General features: G+C 42.4%; 1 protein-coding gene across 1 annotated transcript in view; it reads left to right on the top strand.

The window, feature by feature from the left end:
• Window positions 1–19,538, top strand: part of AGBL1 (AGBL carboxypeptidase 1) — a 754,644-nt gene that overhangs the window by 156,091 nt on the left and 579,015 nt on the right. Inside the window, exons 9-15 of the mRNA XM_078448995.2 lie at window positions 648–715; window positions 6,460–6,576; window positions 7,913–8,493; window positions 10,011–10,094; window positions 10,328–10,414; window positions 13,488–13,636; window positions 15,115–15,202. Of these exons, the coding sequence (XP_078305121.2) occupies window positions 648–715; window positions 6,460–6,576; window positions 7,913–8,493; window positions 10,011–10,094; window positions 10,328–10,414; window positions 13,488–13,636; window positions 15,115–15,202 (1,174 nt within the window). The remainder of the gene's footprint in view (window positions 1–647; window positions 716–6,459; window positions 6,577–7,912; window positions 8,494–10,010; window positions 10,095–10,327; window positions 10,415–13,487; window positions 13,637–15,114; window positions 15,203–19,538) is intronic.

The following is a 19,538-nucleotide window of genomic DNA, read 5'->3' as shown; positions in this document are numbered from 1 at the left end:
AATTCCACAATTGAGTCTCTTGACTGTACTGACTGGTTCTGGAATGCATTTGCCTTAAGGATGAACTTGGAATAAAACTTGTGCTATTTACAAAATAGCTAGTCCATTAAATGTCTGAATGTGTGATTATTCAATCTCCGTGAAGATTCCACTGTCACTGCCCTCCTTTCATGGAACAGATTTTCCATTGGCATCATCTTGCTACAACAGCGCTGGATGCTTTCTGTGGCCTTTTGTTGTAAATAAGTACCTTCTTATCAAAATTAGGGAGTCAGTGAAGGTGCTCAGTTATAGCAAATTTTGCCTATATGTGATCTGTAAACGTTGGCAATGCTGTTTGCATAACTTCGTGTAAACTGTGTGTGTGGGGGGGCGGGGAACACCAGAATGGTATTTGGATGTCATTTTATTCTGCAGTCATTTTGCATTCAATGTGGGGCAATTTAGACTTCATGCTATAGTGCTCCATGTGTCTGTGTGTATACAAGTTGCATGTACTAATAAGTATTAGAGTGTGTTGGGATATTGTGCTCTTCATAATGAGCCCCTTGTTTATGACAAAGGGAGTACTAGCCACTGTGTGGTGGGAATCCAAATCCAAGGCATAAGGGAAGCCTCATCTGTTTGATCTCTTTTTCTCCACCCAGAGGATTTTGAAGATGACGCTGATGAAGAAGTGGATAAAGATTCAGATTCTGAAGAGGTGAAAGACCAAGTAGGTGCACCAGCCCTCACTTTTAGTGATCTCCATGTTCACATCTTCTGAGGGAGATATCACTCTCTATGTCCAGCTGAGACCAGTGTAAAAATTTTTAGGTGTATTTATTTATTTTGAGAGAGACAAGTGTGAGTGGGGGAGGGAAGGACGGAGGGACAGAGAGAAACATGCACAGAGCACAGAGCCCAATGTGGGGCCTGAGCCCAAGATACTGTGAGATCATGACCTGAGCCAAACCGAGAGTCAGACGCTTAACTGACTGAGCCACCCAGATGCCCCGAGACCAGTATACATTTTAAGGACTCACTTCTGTACTTCCACTCCAGTGCCTGGCTACAGTGATCGCTCAGTAAATGACGGCTGTGCTTGTTGATTTTCATCCCAGTGGGTCCCATACAAAATCTCATTGTAAAGTCAGAGGCTGTCCATTAACAAGGCGGTAATATTCCGTCCGGATGAGCTTTAGATAGACCCTTAGTGCTTCGGGTTCATATATGTAATTCGTGTGAGTGACATTCAGGGAACGAGACCATGGAAGATTTTCCTAGGAAACTTCTTCTGGTAGATCTCCCCTGTTGCCACAAGTCACTCTTCGTAGGTACCCACTCTGCTGAGGACCACTGTGTTGTACACTTCCATTTACCTTGGAGTCTATGTCAAGTGCTCACTTGAGTTGCATAATGTACACCTTGGTTAGCAGGGGGGTGGTGCCCTTTGGTCTTTATCCCCAAAAGACCCATGATATACAGCAGAGGTTAGCAAACTTTCTGTAAAAGATCAGGCTGTAATTGGTTTAGGCTTTGTGGATATGCAGCCTCTATCACAACTACTCAACTTTGCTGTTATAGCACAAAACCAACTATAGAAAATATGTAAATGGCAGGGCATGGCTGTGTTCCAGTAAAACATCTATTGACAAGAAACAGGCAATGGGACATAGTTTCCTGACTGCATTTCTAGAAAAGGGTGTCTACGCTTTAGCACTCTTGTCCTTTTGACAGGATAATTCTTTGGTGTGGGGGATTATCTTACATAGTAGGATGTTTCGTAGTGTCCTGGCTTCTACCCACTAGATGCCAGTAGCACTTACCCTCAGTTTCCCCCTCCTCCCCAAGTCATGAGCCAAGAATGTCACTAGGAATTGCCAAGTGTCCTTTAGGGGACAATATCACTCTAGAATAATGATAACTTATCTATGAGTTATAATTCTGTTTCCATTTCTTTTGGCAGACATGGACTTGACAAACCCCTTCAAATTATAGTTCCTTAATTTTGTCATCTGTAAAATAAGAATGAGAAGTAAATGTTACTTTTTATAATGTTTGTGGAGGTGAAACCTGAATTTAAAAAATCTACCACCTATTTATTTATCTATCTACCATCCATCCAACCATCCATCCATCCATCCATCCATCCATCTATCCATCTCCCCTTTTCCTTCCCTCCCTTTCTTCTTTCTTCCTTACCCTCTTACCTACCTATCTAGAGAAAAGGAGACTTTTGAGTTCTCTATCATAAGACAGTAGCAGCCGACTCAGAGGGACTATCTGTCTGCCCTCTCAGTCTCTAGGTTAAGACTGCTATTGACCTTCCAGTGTTCTCAGGGTTTTGTTGATAAATGGAATCATTTCTGAAGTCATCAGTAGTAAATTGAATCTTTGCTGTGGCTTGGCAGTAGTGGCCTATTGAGTGCTCACTGTATTATTTGAATAATACTGTGCTGCAGTGATCATTCATCAATGCCACTTTCTCCTACCCTCTTACTTGCCCTTTGATGACTGAATGTCTGATGCTGAGTGTCAATCACCTCTTGTATCTGATGTGGAAAGACCAGCTGTATGCCAGTGCCTAACTTCATACAGCATGGGACAGAGAGCATTCAGATAGTCTCTTTTCCCCCACACTGCAGGTGATAGTGGGTTGGGTGGAATGAAACCAAAACAAATAAACACATCTATCTGGGAGAGAAGCTCAAGACAAATGGGTGAGGGCCTGGAAACTATTTATCAAAAGTCTTCGAGCCAAGAAGATGAGAAGTCAGTGTGTGAGCATGAGTTGTAGAGAAATGGGGCACCTCAGAATCAGGGCTTGATTCTGGGGTGTTGCCAGAGTAAAGGAACTAGTGCTCCAGCAAACTGATTTTCCCTGGTGAACTCAGGAGCATTTGCTGCAAGGAATGTGGGCAAGAAGCCAGGAGTATTTGTTTCTGGTCATAGATCCAACCCAGTCCTTTAACTGATGGCCTTTTCATTTGAAAATAAAATTGGGATCAGATATTTATAAAGGATGATTAAAAGGAAATTTTGTCTTAAAGTGTCTTGAGAATGGAAAGTTGGGTGCTGTTCTTTGAAAACTTTCAAAGTCAGCATAAGAAAAGAGAAACAAGTAGAGACCAGATGTTGGTCATGTTTTGTCGTTGTTGTTGTTTTCCTTCACAAATACAACTGTTAGATTTGGACAAACACTGAAGAAGAGGATAAACAGACTGAATTCAAGCTCTCCTCTCCTTTGCTCTGTCTTTCCTTCCTTTTTAGTTTTTTTTTTTTTCCCTTGGATATGATCCATGTGTGAGGCAGCAGGCTGGTTCCTAGGGATGGTAATATGATACAAAAGCAAACAAGACATTGATTTTTATCTTCAAAGAGTACATAGTCTAGTGAACTTGGAGATTGTCCCTACCAGAGTTCAAATCACCATCTTGGAAGGGGCGGTGAACTCAAGTGTAAGGCTGGGGAAAGTCACTAATATCTGAAAGTTTCAGTCTGAGGAAGAAGGGCCAGAAAGCATTATCTGGATTAGATGGGTACCAGAATTCTAAATGACAAAGCCTTTCTGGGTTGCTGTAAAGACACAGAAGCAGGCCCATCCCTGAATAAGTATAAATTGTATTTATAAGAAATACAGAAGAGAGGAGAACCCACCTGAGTGGCTGGAGATTCAGAGACTGAGATACAAACCTTTGGGGACCAGATATGGTCTCTGTTACAACTTTGCTGTTATACTGAGAAACCGACCATAGACAATATATTAAAAAATGGGTGTGACTGTGTTACAATAAAACTTTATTTACAAAAACAGACAGTGGGTTATAGTTAGCCAACTCTTGCTCTAAAGCTAAGTAGGTCACATAGCCACATGTAGAATGCATTAGGTTGCAGTATGGGATACACAATACTCCTCACTCTAGACACACCAACCTTACTCGCTGGTGGGGAAACCCTTCCCAGTAGTCTACCAGATTGCATTTCTTTTTTCAAAATTTATTTTTTGTTTAATTTACATCCAAATTAATTAGCATATGGTGTAACAATGATCTCAGGAGTAAATTCCTTAATGCCCCTTACCCATTTAGACCATCCTCCCATATACACAACCCCTCCAGCAACCCTCAGTTTGTTCTCCATATTTATGAGTCTCTTATGCTTTGTCCCACTCCCTGTTTTTATATTATTTTTGCTTCCCTTCCCTTATGTTCATCTGTTTTGTATCTTAAATTCCTCATATGAATAAAGTCATATGATACTTGTCTTTCTCTGACTAATTTCACTTAGCGTAATACCCTCCAGTTCCATCCATGTAGTTGTAATGGCAAGATTTCCTTCTTTTTAATTGCTGGGTGATACTCCATCGCACATATATATATATATATACCACATCTTCTTTACCCATTCATCTGTCGATGGACATGGGGGCTCTTTCCATACTTTGGCTATTGTCGATAGTGCTGCTATAAACATGGGGGTGCGTGTGCCCCTTCGAAACAGCACATACCAGATTGCATTTCTACTGATACCACCCTGGGGCATGGCTGAGGCTGCACAGAAGAGGATGCAGGCAAGCAGGAACTGATAGATAAAGCTGGAAAGGACAATAATAGTGGGATCTTCATTACCGGGCTGAGGAATTTGGGCCTGGTGTGCACTGTATCTGAAAATACCATGAAATCAACATCATGAGGTCTATTTTTTTTTTTTTTTTTTTAATTTAAAGTTTGGAGGAGGGGCACCTGGGTGGCTCAGTCTGTTAAGACTCCAATTCTTGATTTTTGCTCAGGTCATGATCTCATGGTTGTGAGAGTGAGCCCCATGTTGGGTTCCACAGTGAGTGTAGAGCCCGCTTGGGGTTCTTTCTCTCTCCCTCTCTCTCTGCCCCTCCCCTGCTCACACACACACTCTGTCTCTCTCAAAATAAATAAATAAACATTAAAAAATGAAGTTTGGGGGAAAATTCCAGAAGATGGACAGAATATTGCATTTTCTCTCCCTCCCCCCAACCCTGGATCAGTAATATAAACATTTATTGTGTTTATTTATTTGCTTTAAAGAAGAATAATCCAGGCTTTCAGAGCTGCCAGGTTTTTCCTTAATTAACCAAATATTCTCCTAATACATAGGGTAGGTTTCTCTTCCCTATCTTATTAGGGAAACTTGGTTCAGGAGAGACATGGAAAGATGAGGAGACTGGACTGGTTGATTCCTGGTGTCCTTTCTCTGTAAGATTTTATAGCCTTTGGAAAATACAGACGATTTGGGAGGAGAGTCACCATCACCATTAAACTATTATGAAATGATGATCTAGAAATAAAAATGAAGGCTCTAGGGGCGCCTGGGTGGCGCAGTCGGTTAAGCGTCCGACTTCAGCCAGGTCATGATCTCACGGTCCGTGAGTTCGAGCCCCGCGTCAGGCTCTGGGCTGGTGGCTCAGAGCCTGGAGCCTGTTTCCGATTCTGTGTCTCCCTCTCTCTCTCTGTCCCTCCCCCGTTCATGCTCTGTCTCTCTCTGTCCCAAAAATAAATAAACGTTGAAAAAAAAAAATTTAAAAAAAAAAAATTAAAAAAAATAAAAAAAAAAAAAATGAAGGCTCTAGGATTATTCAGCCCAGTGAAGGAAAGACTGGTGGTGGTCGGGTAGATGTAAATGTACAACAGGGTAAAGTGCAGCAGGAGGTGACAAACCCCTCTCCGGGTCTGGAAGGCCCTGCCTAGTGTCTCTTTCTCCAGTGTTGACACCTGCGATCTTCCTCCTATTCTCTGTGCTCCAACCACCTTCTTTCTGAAAGGCAATGTCAGCTGTTCCTTCTGCTGGTAATTTCTTCCCCAAGGCTTTGTACAGTTGGCTCTTCTAGCTAAAATGTCACCTTCTCAGTGAGGCGGTCTCTGATCACCCAGTCTAAACTGCTTCCCACCGATCCCCTTTGCATGGCATTTACCACCGTTGGAAGTTACGTTCTTCATTTGTTTTCTGTCTTCGTTCTCTCACTCGAAGGCAGATTCCATGGGAACATCGACTTTTGTCTGTTCCATTATCACCAACTCTTCAGTACCTACAGTGGTACCTGCTCATAGTAGGTGCAAATTAAACAGTTTTGAATGACACAGATGATGGAAGGACAGGTACAGTGATTACAATTATGTTGATGGTGGTGGCGAGATACAAAATTCTTTTATATTGTGCTTTACTGTTTACAGGGTTCATCTCATTTTATATAAATTAGTTATTCATGGTAAGGGCTGACAAATCCTGAGATGGATGCTTAGAAAAGTTGTGTACCTTCTTTCTTTTCATTGAAAAAATACCACCCATCATCTTAGATTCTCCTTCTCATAGGCTAGCACTATAATTTGGAGGCAAGGAAACCATGTCCCAAGATTTTGAAAGATTACATGTGTAGCTTGTCTCAATGCTTCTCAGGGTGGCTGTCTTGACTTTCACATGTATATATTTTTGGATATTCCTTTGTAGGATGATGATTTGGAAACAGATGTGAACAAGCTGAGTTCCAAACCTGGTCTTGATCGACCCAAGGAGGAACTGATGCAGTACGAGGCAATGTGTCTTGAGCTCTCCTGCAGCTTCGAGGTAGGACATATGCCGTCGGTCTGCTCCACGGTGATGCATGATGGGTTTTTTGCAGAACCTGGGAGGCCTAGCAGGAGATCTCCAGATGGAAAGCATTGTTCATCATTAGCAATCTGCTTCTGAGGTCTTTCTGAGAAAGAAGCAGAAATCCAAGCAAAATGTGAAAAAGGTAGCTGGGCTGGATGCATGCAAGTCTCCTGCAATCTGACCCCTGGAACCTAGGATGAAAGAAGTGCGGGGGTACACATTGCTGCCTATGATCCGCCGTGGGGTTGGGGCAGGGCAAACTGACTTGACCTCACGTTCTAAAAACACAAGTGAAAGTTCTTGGTGATTTAGTTGTTCCCCTACAAAGAGGGTAAGTTGTACTAGATGGCTTTCTGAAGGTGGTTAGTCTGATTCCAGTGTTTTCTGTTAGTAGAAAGAAATTGAGAACCTCACACCTGATGATACAGTGGCTACTTGCTGCTCCTACTACTATTGCTGTCGTCAAGATTTTAGACCTGCCTTTGGATCTCTGTTATTTTCTTATGACCCTTGATATATCATGAATTTGCCCCACCCAAGGGTACCAGCTAAGTCACATGTAGAAGGGAGTCTGTGTATTCTGTTTTACTTCAGAAAGCTGAAAGGCATCAGTAGGTAGAAATTTCAGGGAAGGGAAATTTCATTTGGGTATAAGGAAGACTTTTTTTTTTTTTTTCAACGTTTTTTATTTATTTTTGGGACAGAGAGAGACAGAGCATGAACGGGGGAGGGGCAGAGAGAGAGGGAGACACAGAATCGGAAACAGGCTCCAGGCTCCGAGCCATCAGCCCAGAGCCTGACGCGGGGCTCGAACTCACGGACCGCGAGATCGTGACCTGGCTGAAGTCGGACGCTCAACCGACAGCGCCACCCACGCGCCCCAAGGAAGACTTTTTTAAAAAAAAACAATCAGAATGATCCCCAAATGAGAGGCACTGCCTTGGGCTGTAGTGTAAACCCTGTTAATGAGTTTGTTTAACCAGGCTGTGACTTTTTGGGGGTGTTGCAAAGGGCATTTGTGTGATGTATAGAATTGTGCTAGACCCACCCAATGCTCCCTCCAAACATGAGTTTCTATGATTCTACCATTTATTTGACTGTTGAAGCTTAGCCTTTTCTTGTTTGACCTTGAAAAAAGCTTCCCAATTCATAGGATTTATGCTAAAACAACAACAACAACAACAACAACAACAACAACAACACAAGATTTACACTTAACTCTGTGCTCAGAGAGTGAGGATTGGGGTCAAATTGTATTTTCTACCAGGAAGGTAACACTGACATATTCTTTTCCATTTTAAACCCGAAGGAACTCAAGTCTCAATCTGGAGATGATTTGAAGTTCGAAGAGACTCAGTATGCCAATCATCACCACATTCCAACTGTCGCCTCCCCAAAGTGGCATGGTTTGAATAAGGACCAAAGTTCTTGGAAGCAAGGAAGAGAAGACATGGTCCAGACTTCCCTTCTGAGCAAGGTGAAGATGGGGAGGTCCACCATGCATCCAGCCTCCAGAAAAGGACCTGGGATGAACCCATGCCAAAACATGCAATCCGATGGATTTGGGATAGATTATTCTGGAAAAGAAACCCCTGACATTCAAGCTTCCCTCAAACAGGATGCTTGGGACATAGATGTTATTTCCTGCCCAATGATTAGTGCCTCCTTTTCCAATTCTGCTAGGCCTAGAGAAACTGCTGAAGTAATAGATAAGCTTCTGCAGACACATCCCAAGCCTGTCCCCTTCCATGACCCCTGTCTCTATATGGCCAAAGCAAGAAGAACCAGATCTGTGGCCGACTTCAAGACGATGGCATTTCCTGACCTCTGGGGACATCGTCCACCACCCTCTGCCCAGTCGATGTTGGAACGCAAATGTGGAGTCCAAAGGTGATGGCGCTGCTGATTTGGAAGCTATATTTTTTCTCTTCTTTAATATTTTTATAGGCAGAGTTTTTGGTACAGATATTTCAACTGTCTGTAGGAAAGTGAGAATCAGTCAGGAGCATGTTAAAATCCTTTGGGAAGCTCTTGCCAAACACAGAAGCTTGCCTCCCTACCGGACATTTCAGAAGTAAGCGTGGGGTAGTGGCAGGCATGTGTTGCCAGAAAAGAATTCCTTCAATGATTCCAGTGTAACCCCTTACCCCATAACCATTGCAGACCATGATGGGGAAAGATAACCCAGTTTCTTCAAATACTGGGATCAGTCCCCAGGAAGGTTCTCAGAAAAAACAAATGTGGATTAATTGGGGTATATTTTTTTAAATTCACTACAAATTGGTGTCTGATCTCATTGATGAAAGGAGATGGTGTGTCCCTATCTCACAGTCCCAACCTTAAAAACCTGACTTGGGTTAGAATAGTTCTGCATCACTGAGGATTGTAAGGAAAGACCACATTCTCCAGGGAAGAGACTTTGGGTGATGGCTTATTCCCAGAATGTTGGAAAGGAGGCTTTGCCTTTGGATAAGCAGAGTGAGATTAGAACGAAAATTGATAAACCAAGGAAAATTATTTTCCCTGGGGAAAAAACCCAACGACATTGATTATGCATGCACGAAGTCAATGGAGCTGAGTGTGCATACCAGAAAGTTTCATTAACTTGTTTTCCATTTCATCAGCAAATTGATGGTGGATCCCAAGAGCTGCTCACACTTGGGTTCCTGCTGATGTCTCTGACTTTACCCCCTGCACGTTATCTGCCAAGCTCAAGTTCCTGAGAGATGCACCACAGAGGCTGGCCCAATAACACCTCCCCCTCTGACAGAACATCTTCCCCTTGAGTCCAGGCCTCATGCCTATCTCCCCTCACCTTCCCACTCCACCCAGAATACCTGGATTGGAAATTCAAGGAGGGAATCTGAAAGTTCCTTTGGGCTTCCTTCTGTCCTCTTACTTAAACCTCCTGAATATGGGTGTTTCTCATAAAACTGACCTTAGTTTTCTAGAGCTGACAGAACCCAAGGAGTAGAAATGACTCAAGAGTTCAAAGGCTTACTGAATCCTCCCAGGCCTTGAGGGTACTAACAGTCAACAATCCTAAAGTCTCCCTCAAAGTTGTCTCACTACAAAGGGCCCTCTGATACCATCAGAAACCTTCAGAGCCCATTAGTTCAAATGCCCTTGAAAAAATTCTTCAAGTCCTGAATCCTCCAACTAAAATCTGCTTCCTACATTCCTACTGCTCAATGTAGTTTCATTTTTTTTTTTTTTTTTGATACACAAGAAAAGGAAGGACAGGCAGTGCTTTTTCCACTCTTTCAGCCCCATGTTGGGGAATTATTAAATTTTTCTTTCATAATTCTCTGATGACTCCCAAAACCCTTCCCAGATGACTGTAGGATAAATGGGGTAAGGAATGAGGGCCAACCAACACTTAAAATGTTTCCAATTTTCCTTTCCAGGATCAAGATATTTGAGGATGTCCGGAGGCTCATCCAGCCAACTGATATTATAAATAAAGTCGTCTTCAGTTTAGATGAGCCTTGGTAGGTGGTCTTGAGCGTCAGTGGAATGTGGAGGGTGGGGGTGGAGTATGGAATATCCTCTTGATGACATGAGAATAAGAGTGTTTTATGTTAGTAATCCATCCCTTCTACTAAAAACATGATGAAAATTTATGTTGAAGATCTGTAAGAAAAACCTTATCTCTAAGAAATGTCAGGCTATGCCCAAGAATAGCAGTAACGCATGTGTTCACATGTTTTCTATTTCATTACAGGCCTTTGCAAGACACTGCTTCCGATTGCTTGCGGTTCTACTCCAAGTTTGAGTCAGGAAATCTTCGCAAAGCCATCCAAGTGCGTGAGTAAGTAAGGAAACCCACAAAGGTAGCTGCTGGCAGCTTAAGAGAGCGGGTTGTGTCTCTCGTCCCTACTCTCAGTACAGCGGCCTCACACTGGTAGTGTGAAATCAGCCATGGTGGGAGTGTTTATACCCTGAGGACTGGCAAACACTACAAGTGAAAGTTTTCCTGGGAGTCTGTTGTTAAACATTTACCAGCGCACCACTAGGGGGCTCACTAGCCAATGTCATAGCAAGGTGGAGACTAGAGGTGAAAATTGCCAATACACCTATGTTCAAGATCATGGCTCCATACTTGGGCGTGGGAGTCCTTTGAATGGGATGTTTGTACTTAGGCTGATGCTAGGGCTGGTTCTGTTGACTCGGAAGTGTACATGGGCTCCCCTAGTCCTGTACCTTTTCATGTCTGTTGTTCCTACAGCTGTGTACATAGGTGGCAAGAACATTGGGCTCCCCATGGAGAAGTTCACTATCCTTAGTTCAAGGGCATATTTAGTGTCATGCTTCTTTGACAGAAACTCTCAATGAGCTCTTGTTAATAGACAAGTATTTCAGGGGCGCCTGGGTGGTTCAGTGGATTGAGTGTCCAATTTCAGCTCAGGTAGGATCTCATGGTTTGTGAGTTTGTGCCCTGTATTGGGCTTGCTCCTGTCAGCGCGGAGCCCGCATCAGATCCCGTATCCTCTTCTCTTTGCTCCTCCTCTGCTCATGCTCTCTTGCAAAAATAAACATTAAAAAAAAAAAAAAAAAAGGAAAATTATTTCACAGGCAAGGAAAGCCTAGGGCTGCACAAACTAAAAGAGGGGGGAAACAAAACATAGATTTCCAGTGCAGAAGAGACTGCTATGTTATAATTCTTTCCTCTACACCAGTGTGACCTATATTTTTCATTGCCAGAATCAGGATATACAATCCATATTCTATGTGTAAACTCCTGAAAACAACAGAACAGTTAAGGGGGTGGTCGTCACAGACTCTGGGATCAGACTGCCAGGGGCAGCCTCACCCCTTTCCAACCAGGAGACTTTGAGCAATTACCTAACCAACTCCATGCTTTTCTTTCCTGACCCAGAAAATGGGGACAGTAATAGCACCCACATTATAGTGATGTATTTGAGACTTAACTAAAAACACATCAAGCTCTTAGAATAGTACCTGGCACATGGTAAGCCCTCAGTCAGCATTAGCTTATCTTCAGAGATGGGTATTCACCATAGCTAGAGCATAGAACTTAGTATAGTCTGGCCTGTTTTGTATCTATCTGAGGGTATGTATATATATATGTATTTTATATATATATAATTTATTTTATTTTTAGAAAGGGAAAGAGAGCAGGGAAGAGGTAGAGAGAGAGGGAGAGAGAGAATCCAAAGCAGGCTCCACACTGTCAGTGCAGAGCCCAATGGGGGGCTCAAACCCATGAACCATGAGATCATGACCTGAGCTGAAGTCAGACACTTAACAAGCTGAGTCACCCAGGCACCCCTACCTGAGGAGTCATTTTTGAAGTTTTTCTGTTTTTTGGGGGGCAGGCGAGTGGTGATCCTTTTTTGTTTTGTGCATGAACTGTTTCAAGGAAGCCCAACATATAAGACAAATATAAGTTGAGCTACTTTGGCTGAAGAAGAGAAAGGCAATTATGTTGAGATTCCTTCTCCACCTTCTCTTTTCATTACCAGCTCAGCTTCTAACTTCTTGCTATAGTGCCAGCTTTTATTACTCGTTTTCTCTATATGTCATATTTAAGGGATCCAGGAGAGAAAACCTAATCCGGGGTCTCATAGTGGTACAGTGGTCAGTCCGTGATGTGCCTGTGTTGCTGATCTTTCTCTCCATATACCATATATCTGCCTTTGGCTGGAGTGTGGAATCCTAAACTGATTAGTTTTGGTCAGGGTAACAGAGTCAAATGACAGAAAACAAACCTACTTCTAGGCAAGGACTTTTTATGACCAGTTTTTGGAAAGGATTGTGGGCATAGCAGACAATTTGAGGGTCATCATCTTTCCAAATTTGTCCTCATGAATGTCACTCAGTAGATTATGCTTCGTTCATTGTATGGCGGGCTGGATGGTTTGGTTCGATTGAGATGTTTAGAAGGACAGCATGGGCAGTGGACCTGTATCAGATAGCCCTACTTTTATGCATTCTGCAAAGCCCCACCCCTCTACAAATCTCACTGCAAATGCCAGGGGTCAGGGCTCCAGAGCAGCAGACTATGAACATATCAGGGCAAAAACATCACCCCTTCTAGAAGAGAAACTCAAAGAACATGCCAAGGGGATGGAATGATACTATTTTGGAAAATGAACTGTACCGGTAAGAATGCTGAAGTCCAAGCTGCATTGTTAATTTTGTTGCTAAAGCGCAAAAAAAATGATTCCCCTTGCAGATAGTGACTGAGAGGGGCCACACAAGAGTCTCCTGGGGGCACTGGAAATGGCCTGTATCTTGATCTGGGTAATTGTCAAGCAGGAGTGTCCAGATGAATTTGTTTAAATTCACTGATTCTTACACTTAAAACTTGTGCTGTTCACTGCATGTAAGTTAAATCAGTTAAAAAGGGACAAAATGAACACACAACTCCTGCCTTCCTAGTCTAATTCACGTTTGTTGCTTTGCCGGGGGTTTACATCAACTCTCCGCTTGATCTTTAAGAACAGCACTGCGAATTTAGACACTATTTCCATTTTCCATATGAGGAGACTGAGGCTCAAAAGTAATGTGTAGCATCAAATAATAATGACATATCCAACCAGATGTGATTGAATTTTCTCTGGGGTATCATGCACTTGCGTTCTTTCCTACTGGAGAGAAAATCCATTACAGTTTAATAAAAAGATATGCTACCGTTGTATAATTGATTCTCTTAATACCACAAGCCTGCTCTCCTCTCCCCAAATTTCTATAGCCAGTGTGTCCGATATTGTGAGGTAAGTATGATCATTGTAACTTACCGGCCAGCTGAGATCCTGGGTCTTAGATCTGTCATCTAGAATCTGACGTTTGTAGGCTCTTCAGTGTTGGAAGTTACCTCAAAGACTCCTAGCCCTCCAATCTTGCTTCTGACTTTGCAGGCTGGAATATGACTTGCTGGTCAACGCTGATGTGAATAGCAGCCAACATCAACAGTGGTTCTACTTCAAGGTGAGCGGCATGAGAGCTGCTGTTCCATACCGCTTCAACATCATCAACTGTGAGAAGCCCAACAGCCAGTTTAACTACGGTATGAGCTCTTGGGGAACAGAGGTCTTCTGGCTAACACCAGGAATGATGCCCATCTGGTTGTTTGGATTATTACTGGAAGCTCTCTTTGGGTTCCCAAAGGGTTTGAAGTTGGGCTGAATGTTTTGGTCCCAGATGTGGCAAGGTGGTGGCCAACTTATGGCAAACCACCACCATGGAAGGCAGTCTGGAAGTTCCACTCTGCTGTGGCATGTTAATGCCATACACAACATTCCACCCCTTCCTGACTGCCTTGCCCCACCTTGAACTTTTTGAGGTCGGTGAGCACTCTCATTTATTCCTTCTCTCCATCACCTAAATCCTACAGTAGCAAATATACTGACCTATTTGCCCCAGACAGGAAAACAGCGCAATCCAATTGGACAACGCTGATTTAAGCTCCAAGAAAACATGGGGAAAGTTCAAATTCTACTGAATACCTGTGGCCATTTTGGAGGAGAGATTTAAGGGACAAATTGACTAGCAGCCCACATTTATTTTGAACATTTCCAGGAATGGAAAATTATGTGTGTTAGTGCTAGGTCATATCCTAATTTATTGAGTGGCTTTGAGTAAGGAATAAATGTTCCCATACCTCTATGTCTGCACACAGGTTACCGCCTCTATTTTGTACTGACTAAATACACTCTTTTAAATAGAAAGAGAAAATATGAACCTCAACTCTTGCATTTGCTCTGTATGGTTGCTATAACAAATTGTCACAAACTTGGTGGCTTAAAACAAGACGGATTTACTCTCTTACAATTCCAGAGTCCGGAAGTCCAAAGTCAGTTTCACTGGGCTACAGTCAAGGTGCCAGAAAGGCCATTCTCCCTCTGGAGCATCTTGGGGATTTTCTTTTTTCTTTTTTTTCCCCCCAGCTTTTTTGTTTTTTAATTTATTTATTTTTGAGAGACAGAGAGAGATAGAGCACAAGTGGGGGAGGGGTAGAGAGAGAAGGAGACACAGAATCCAAAGCAGGCTCCAGGCTCTGAGCTGTCGGCACAGAGCCTGATGTGGGGCTAGAACCCACAAACCGTGAGATCATAACCTGAGCCGAAGTCAGACGCTCAACTGACTGAGCCACCCAGGCACCCCTCCCCCCAGCTTTTGGAGCTAAGTTCCTCATATCCCTTGGCTTATGGCTCCTTCTTCCACCTTTAAAGCCAATAGCATAGCCTTTCCCAGTCTCTTTCTGCCTGCTTCAATCACATGGCTTTTCCTGGGCAGTCGAACTTCCCTCTCCCTCCCTCTTATGAGGACATAAGTGATTGCATTTAGGGCCCACCAGGATAATCTCCCCATCTCAAGATCTTTAATTTAATCACATCTATGAAATCCCTTTTGCCATCTAAGGTGCCATTCATGGGTTCCAGGGGTTAGGATCTGGCTATCTTGGAGGGCCATGATTCGGAGGACCACAACCCTCTTTCCATTCCCTCTTTCCCCAGAGATTAATCCCGCCTTTGTTCCATGCAGGAATGCAGCCAACTCTGTATTCTGTGAAGGAGGCTCTTCTTGGCAGACCCACCTGGATACGGATGGGCTATGAAATCTGCTATTACAAGTAAGTCACAGTGTTGCTAGCTTCCTTTCCTCTGCTCTTTCATTCTTCCTCAATTTCCTGCTCTTCACGTTGATCTTATAAACCTCAGCCGTCTCTGCTTGTCTGCTGCACTTGTCTCTGTCCCGATGGCAAATGCCCTTCAGAAGCGCAGGCATGTTAAATGGCACCGGCATTGGAACCCAAGAAATCATTTTTTTAATGTTTATTTATTTCTTTTTGAGAAAGAGACTGTGTGAGCAGGGAAGGAGCAGAGAGAAAGGGAGACAGAGAATCCCAAGCAGGCTCTGCGCTGTCAGCACAAAGCTCAATGTGGGGCTTGAACTCATGAAGGGTGAGATCATGACCTGAGCTGAAACCAAGAGTCAGATACTTAACTGACTGAGCCACCCAGGCACCCCAAGAAATCTTTTGATTTTCAGAAAACTCACCTGTCCTCACTTAGACAAATTGAAACTCTTAGACCTGGTTGTTGCACATTAGAACTTGTACATACTCAACCTGTGGTTAGTACATCAAGCTTCAGTACTTGACCTCTTTCCACGTATCCTGGCCAACAAAAATTCTGAGATGTTCTGGCCTATTCTTACTCAGCCAGTGCTTCAGTTTTCTGAAGTAGATGGGAGTGGGTCTGTGACAGATATACCTAAGGGACTACTCCTCCACAGCAAGATGATGTTTTGGAAAAAACAAAAGAGGGAGCATTTCCAGAATTCATCTTCAACCCTTGATCAGTAGCCAGTTCCATCAATTTATTCTGCAAGGTTGTAATGAAATCTAAATTATCCATATCTGTTGATAAAAGAAATGGATTCCCAAGCCATGAATTGCTCATTTGTGCATTTTCTTTTGATGGAAAGTAAAATACAAATTCATAAGATAAAAGGAGAGGAATTGTTAGGACAGGCAGGAAATAGGTAATTAATTATTAGCTCACTGCTAGCTTCTTGTAAAAACTGATAGGCTAGCACTTGTTTTCTTAGATAAAGCAAGTTGTAGCTCTTTCTGATATTATAAGAGTATTATCAGACATTCTGGAGTTTAGTATTGTTATTAATAATGAAAAAGAAAGAGAGTGTATCCTCTCATGCCTTTTGGCTTTTGAGACTGAGGACAGGAGCACTGATAGATAGGAAAGGTCAGGAATCGTGTTGCTCCAACAGACACAAAGGCAAAAGTCACCATAGAGATAAGTCTAGTCTACAAAATACAGAACTGGGCTGCCTTACAGTTTGTAATAAAAGAGTTGGCCGTCTTCAACCCTTGATGTATTAGGATATGGACCTGGTGATATTTTCATTATATTCTTTAGAATAACAGCAAAATGTTATAGTTTTGTTGGTATTCCATTCACCTATATGGCAATTACTCCCTGGCCTACATATCTAGCAACTGTCCGGATCTGTATTTGTTCCAAAGAGGTTTAGACTAAAATTCATCTCCAGTTGGTAGAAGCCAACAGCTGCAGGGAGAAACAGTGGAAACCTAAATTTGAACCTTGGTGTGTCCTGTGAAAATAGTAATGCTAAATACACATGAAAGATCCGGCTTGCCACCTGCTTGGATCTGGAGCTTAGTGAAGAGATTGGACAAACACAACATTCAGTATTCTCTCCCAGTGGAGAAGAACTCTCCCCAGAGGCTGCTTCTCTGGGAGGCGGGGAATAAAGAGCAGGCTTGTGGGGACTGAGCACTGAGCATCTGCCAGAGAGAGAGGGAGGAAGAAGCCACACATGCAAAAGCTCAGCCTTGGCCTAAAGGAAAGCCAACATTAATGTTAATAGCTGTTAGTTAGATTCATTAACAAGACAATTGTTATGTGATTAAAGAGCAACAGAGGGGTACCATGAAAACCATGAATGTGTAATGTAATTCATTTTTCATATTGCAGTCATGAATACAACAGAGATGAATGGATAAGATTGCTACATTGTAACATAGTTTGTTTTACAATTATTCACCACATTATGTTAACATATTTCCAATAATGGGATTTAATGACAGGATAGATGTGTGTGTCTCTATTCAGCCACAACTCAGGACACCTCTCCCTATTGTAGAATGCCTTGGACTATGTAACATGTTTCTCCCTTTTTACCCATCAATGTCTTTGAGTTGATCTGCTCTCAATGATGTGTTTGCATCACCCCTGCCTTTATTCTCTCTGGTGTATTACTTTGAGAGAACGTTACCTCCTTATTTCTCCATGTTTCCAAAATGTCATCAGAAACTCAGAAGTTCTATTTCTTATTTTTTTTAAGTTTATTTATTTATTTTGAGAGAGAGAGAAAGACAGAGTGAGCAGGGGAGGGGCAGAGAGAAGGAGAGACAGAAACCCAAGCAGGCTCTACACTGTCAGCACAAAGCTTGAAGCAGGGCTCTAACTCATGAACTGTGAGATCATGACCTGAGCTGAGATCAAGAGTCAGCTACTTAACTGCCTGAGCCATCCAGGCACCCCAGAAGTTCTGTTTCTATTATGCTATTAAGTTCCTAGATTTAGTGTGATGTTCTAAAGGGGGTCCTAGGGTGCTTATTATACCTGAGTACATATGTGGAAGGGTAGAGGAGAAACAGACACTTGAAAGGAATGAGATACTCATTTCCTTCACAAAGTGACAAAAACAGTGATCAGTGAAGAATATGGGCTGACAGCCTTGTGGGTCTGGTTGTCATCAGTTTGAAAGTGATCTCCTGCTTGTTTTGATAAGATATAGTCATGCATGTACTTGTAATATAAATCTGTTCCTAAATTATTTTAATCACTTATGCATGCATTACTATACTAATATATTATGTATGTTGGAAGACATGCAAAGAGTTAAAATTGTAAATGACGAAAAAAAAAGATGGGACAAATAATAACTGCAAAGGTTTACCTAGTTGTTATATCTTTATTATTTTTTTTAAAGTTTTTTAGCTTATTTATTTTGGAGACAGAGAGCATAGGCACACGTGCAAGTGGGTGGTGGGGGGAGGCAGAGAGAGAGGAAGAGAGAAAGAATCCCAAGCAGGCTCTGAGCTGTCAGTGCAGAGCCCGATGTGGGGTTCAGAACCCACAAACTGTGAGATCACGACCTGAGCTGAAACCAAGAGTCAGGTGCTTAACTGAGCCACCCGGATGCCCCTCTAGTTGTTGTATCTTTTTTTAAAAAAAATGTATCTGTCATTTTTTAGAATTTACATCCAAATTAGTATATAGTGCAACAATGATTTCAGGAGTAGATTCCTTAGTGCCCTTTACCCATTTAGCCCATCCACCCTCCCACAACCCTTCCAGTAACCCTCAGTTTGTTCTCCATGTTTATGAATCTCTTCTGTTTTGTCCCCCTCCCTGTTTTTATATTATTTTTGTTTCCCTTCCCTTATTTTCATCTGTTTTGTCTCTTTAAGTCCTCATATGAGTGAAGTCATGATTTTTGTCTTTCTCTGACTAATTTCACTTAGCATAATACCCTCCAGTTCCATCCACATGCTTGCAAATGGCAAGATTTCTTTCTTTTTGATTGCCGAGTAATACTCCATTGTGTGTGTGTGTGTGTGTGTGTGTGTGTGTGTGTGTGTACCACATTTTTTTTTTTTATCCATTCATCCATCGATGGACATTTGGGCTCTTTCCATACTTTGGCTATTGTTGATAGTGCTGCTATAAACACTGGGGTGCGTGACCCTTTGAAACAGCATACCTGTATCCCGTGGATAAATGCCTAGTAGTGCAATTTGTGGGTCGTAGGGTAGTTCTATTTTTAGTTTTTTGAGGAACCTCTATACTGTTTTCCAGAGTGGCTGCACCAGCATTGCCACCAACAATGCAAAAGAGATCCTCTTTCTCCGCATCCTTGCCAACATCTGCTGTTGCCTGAGTTGTTAATGTTAGCCATTCTGACAGGTGTAAGGTGATATCTCATTGTGGTTTTGATTTGTATTTCCCTGGTGATGAGTGATGTTGAGCATTTTTTCATGTGTCGGTTGGCCATCTGGATGTCTTCCTTGGAGAAGTGTCTATTCATGTCTTTTGCACATTTCTTCACTGGATTGTTTTTTGGGTGTTGAGTTTGATAAGTTCTTTATAGATTTTGGATACTAATCCTTTATCTGATATGTCATTTGCAAATATCTTCTCCCATTCTGTCGGTTGCCTTTTAGTTTTGCTGATTGTTTCCTTCGCTGTGCAGAAGCTTTTTATTTCGATGAGGTCCCAGTAGTTCATTTTTGCTTTTGTTTCCCTTGCCTCTGAAGACATGTTGAGTAAGAAGTTGCTGTGGGCAAGATCAAAGAGGTTTTTGCCTGCTTTCTCCTCGAGGATTTTGATGGCTTCCTGTCTTACATTGAGGTCTTT

This window comes from Panthera onca, chromosome B3 (assembly GCF_046562875.1).
Source record: "Panthera onca isolate mPanOnc1 chromosome B3, mPanOnc1 haplotype 2, whole genome shotgun sequence".
Taxonomy (NCBI): domain Eukaryota; kingdom Metazoa; phylum Chordata; class Mammalia; order Carnivora; family Felidae; genus Panthera; species Panthera onca.
This window is presented reverse-complemented; position numbering and strand designations above follow the sequence as displayed.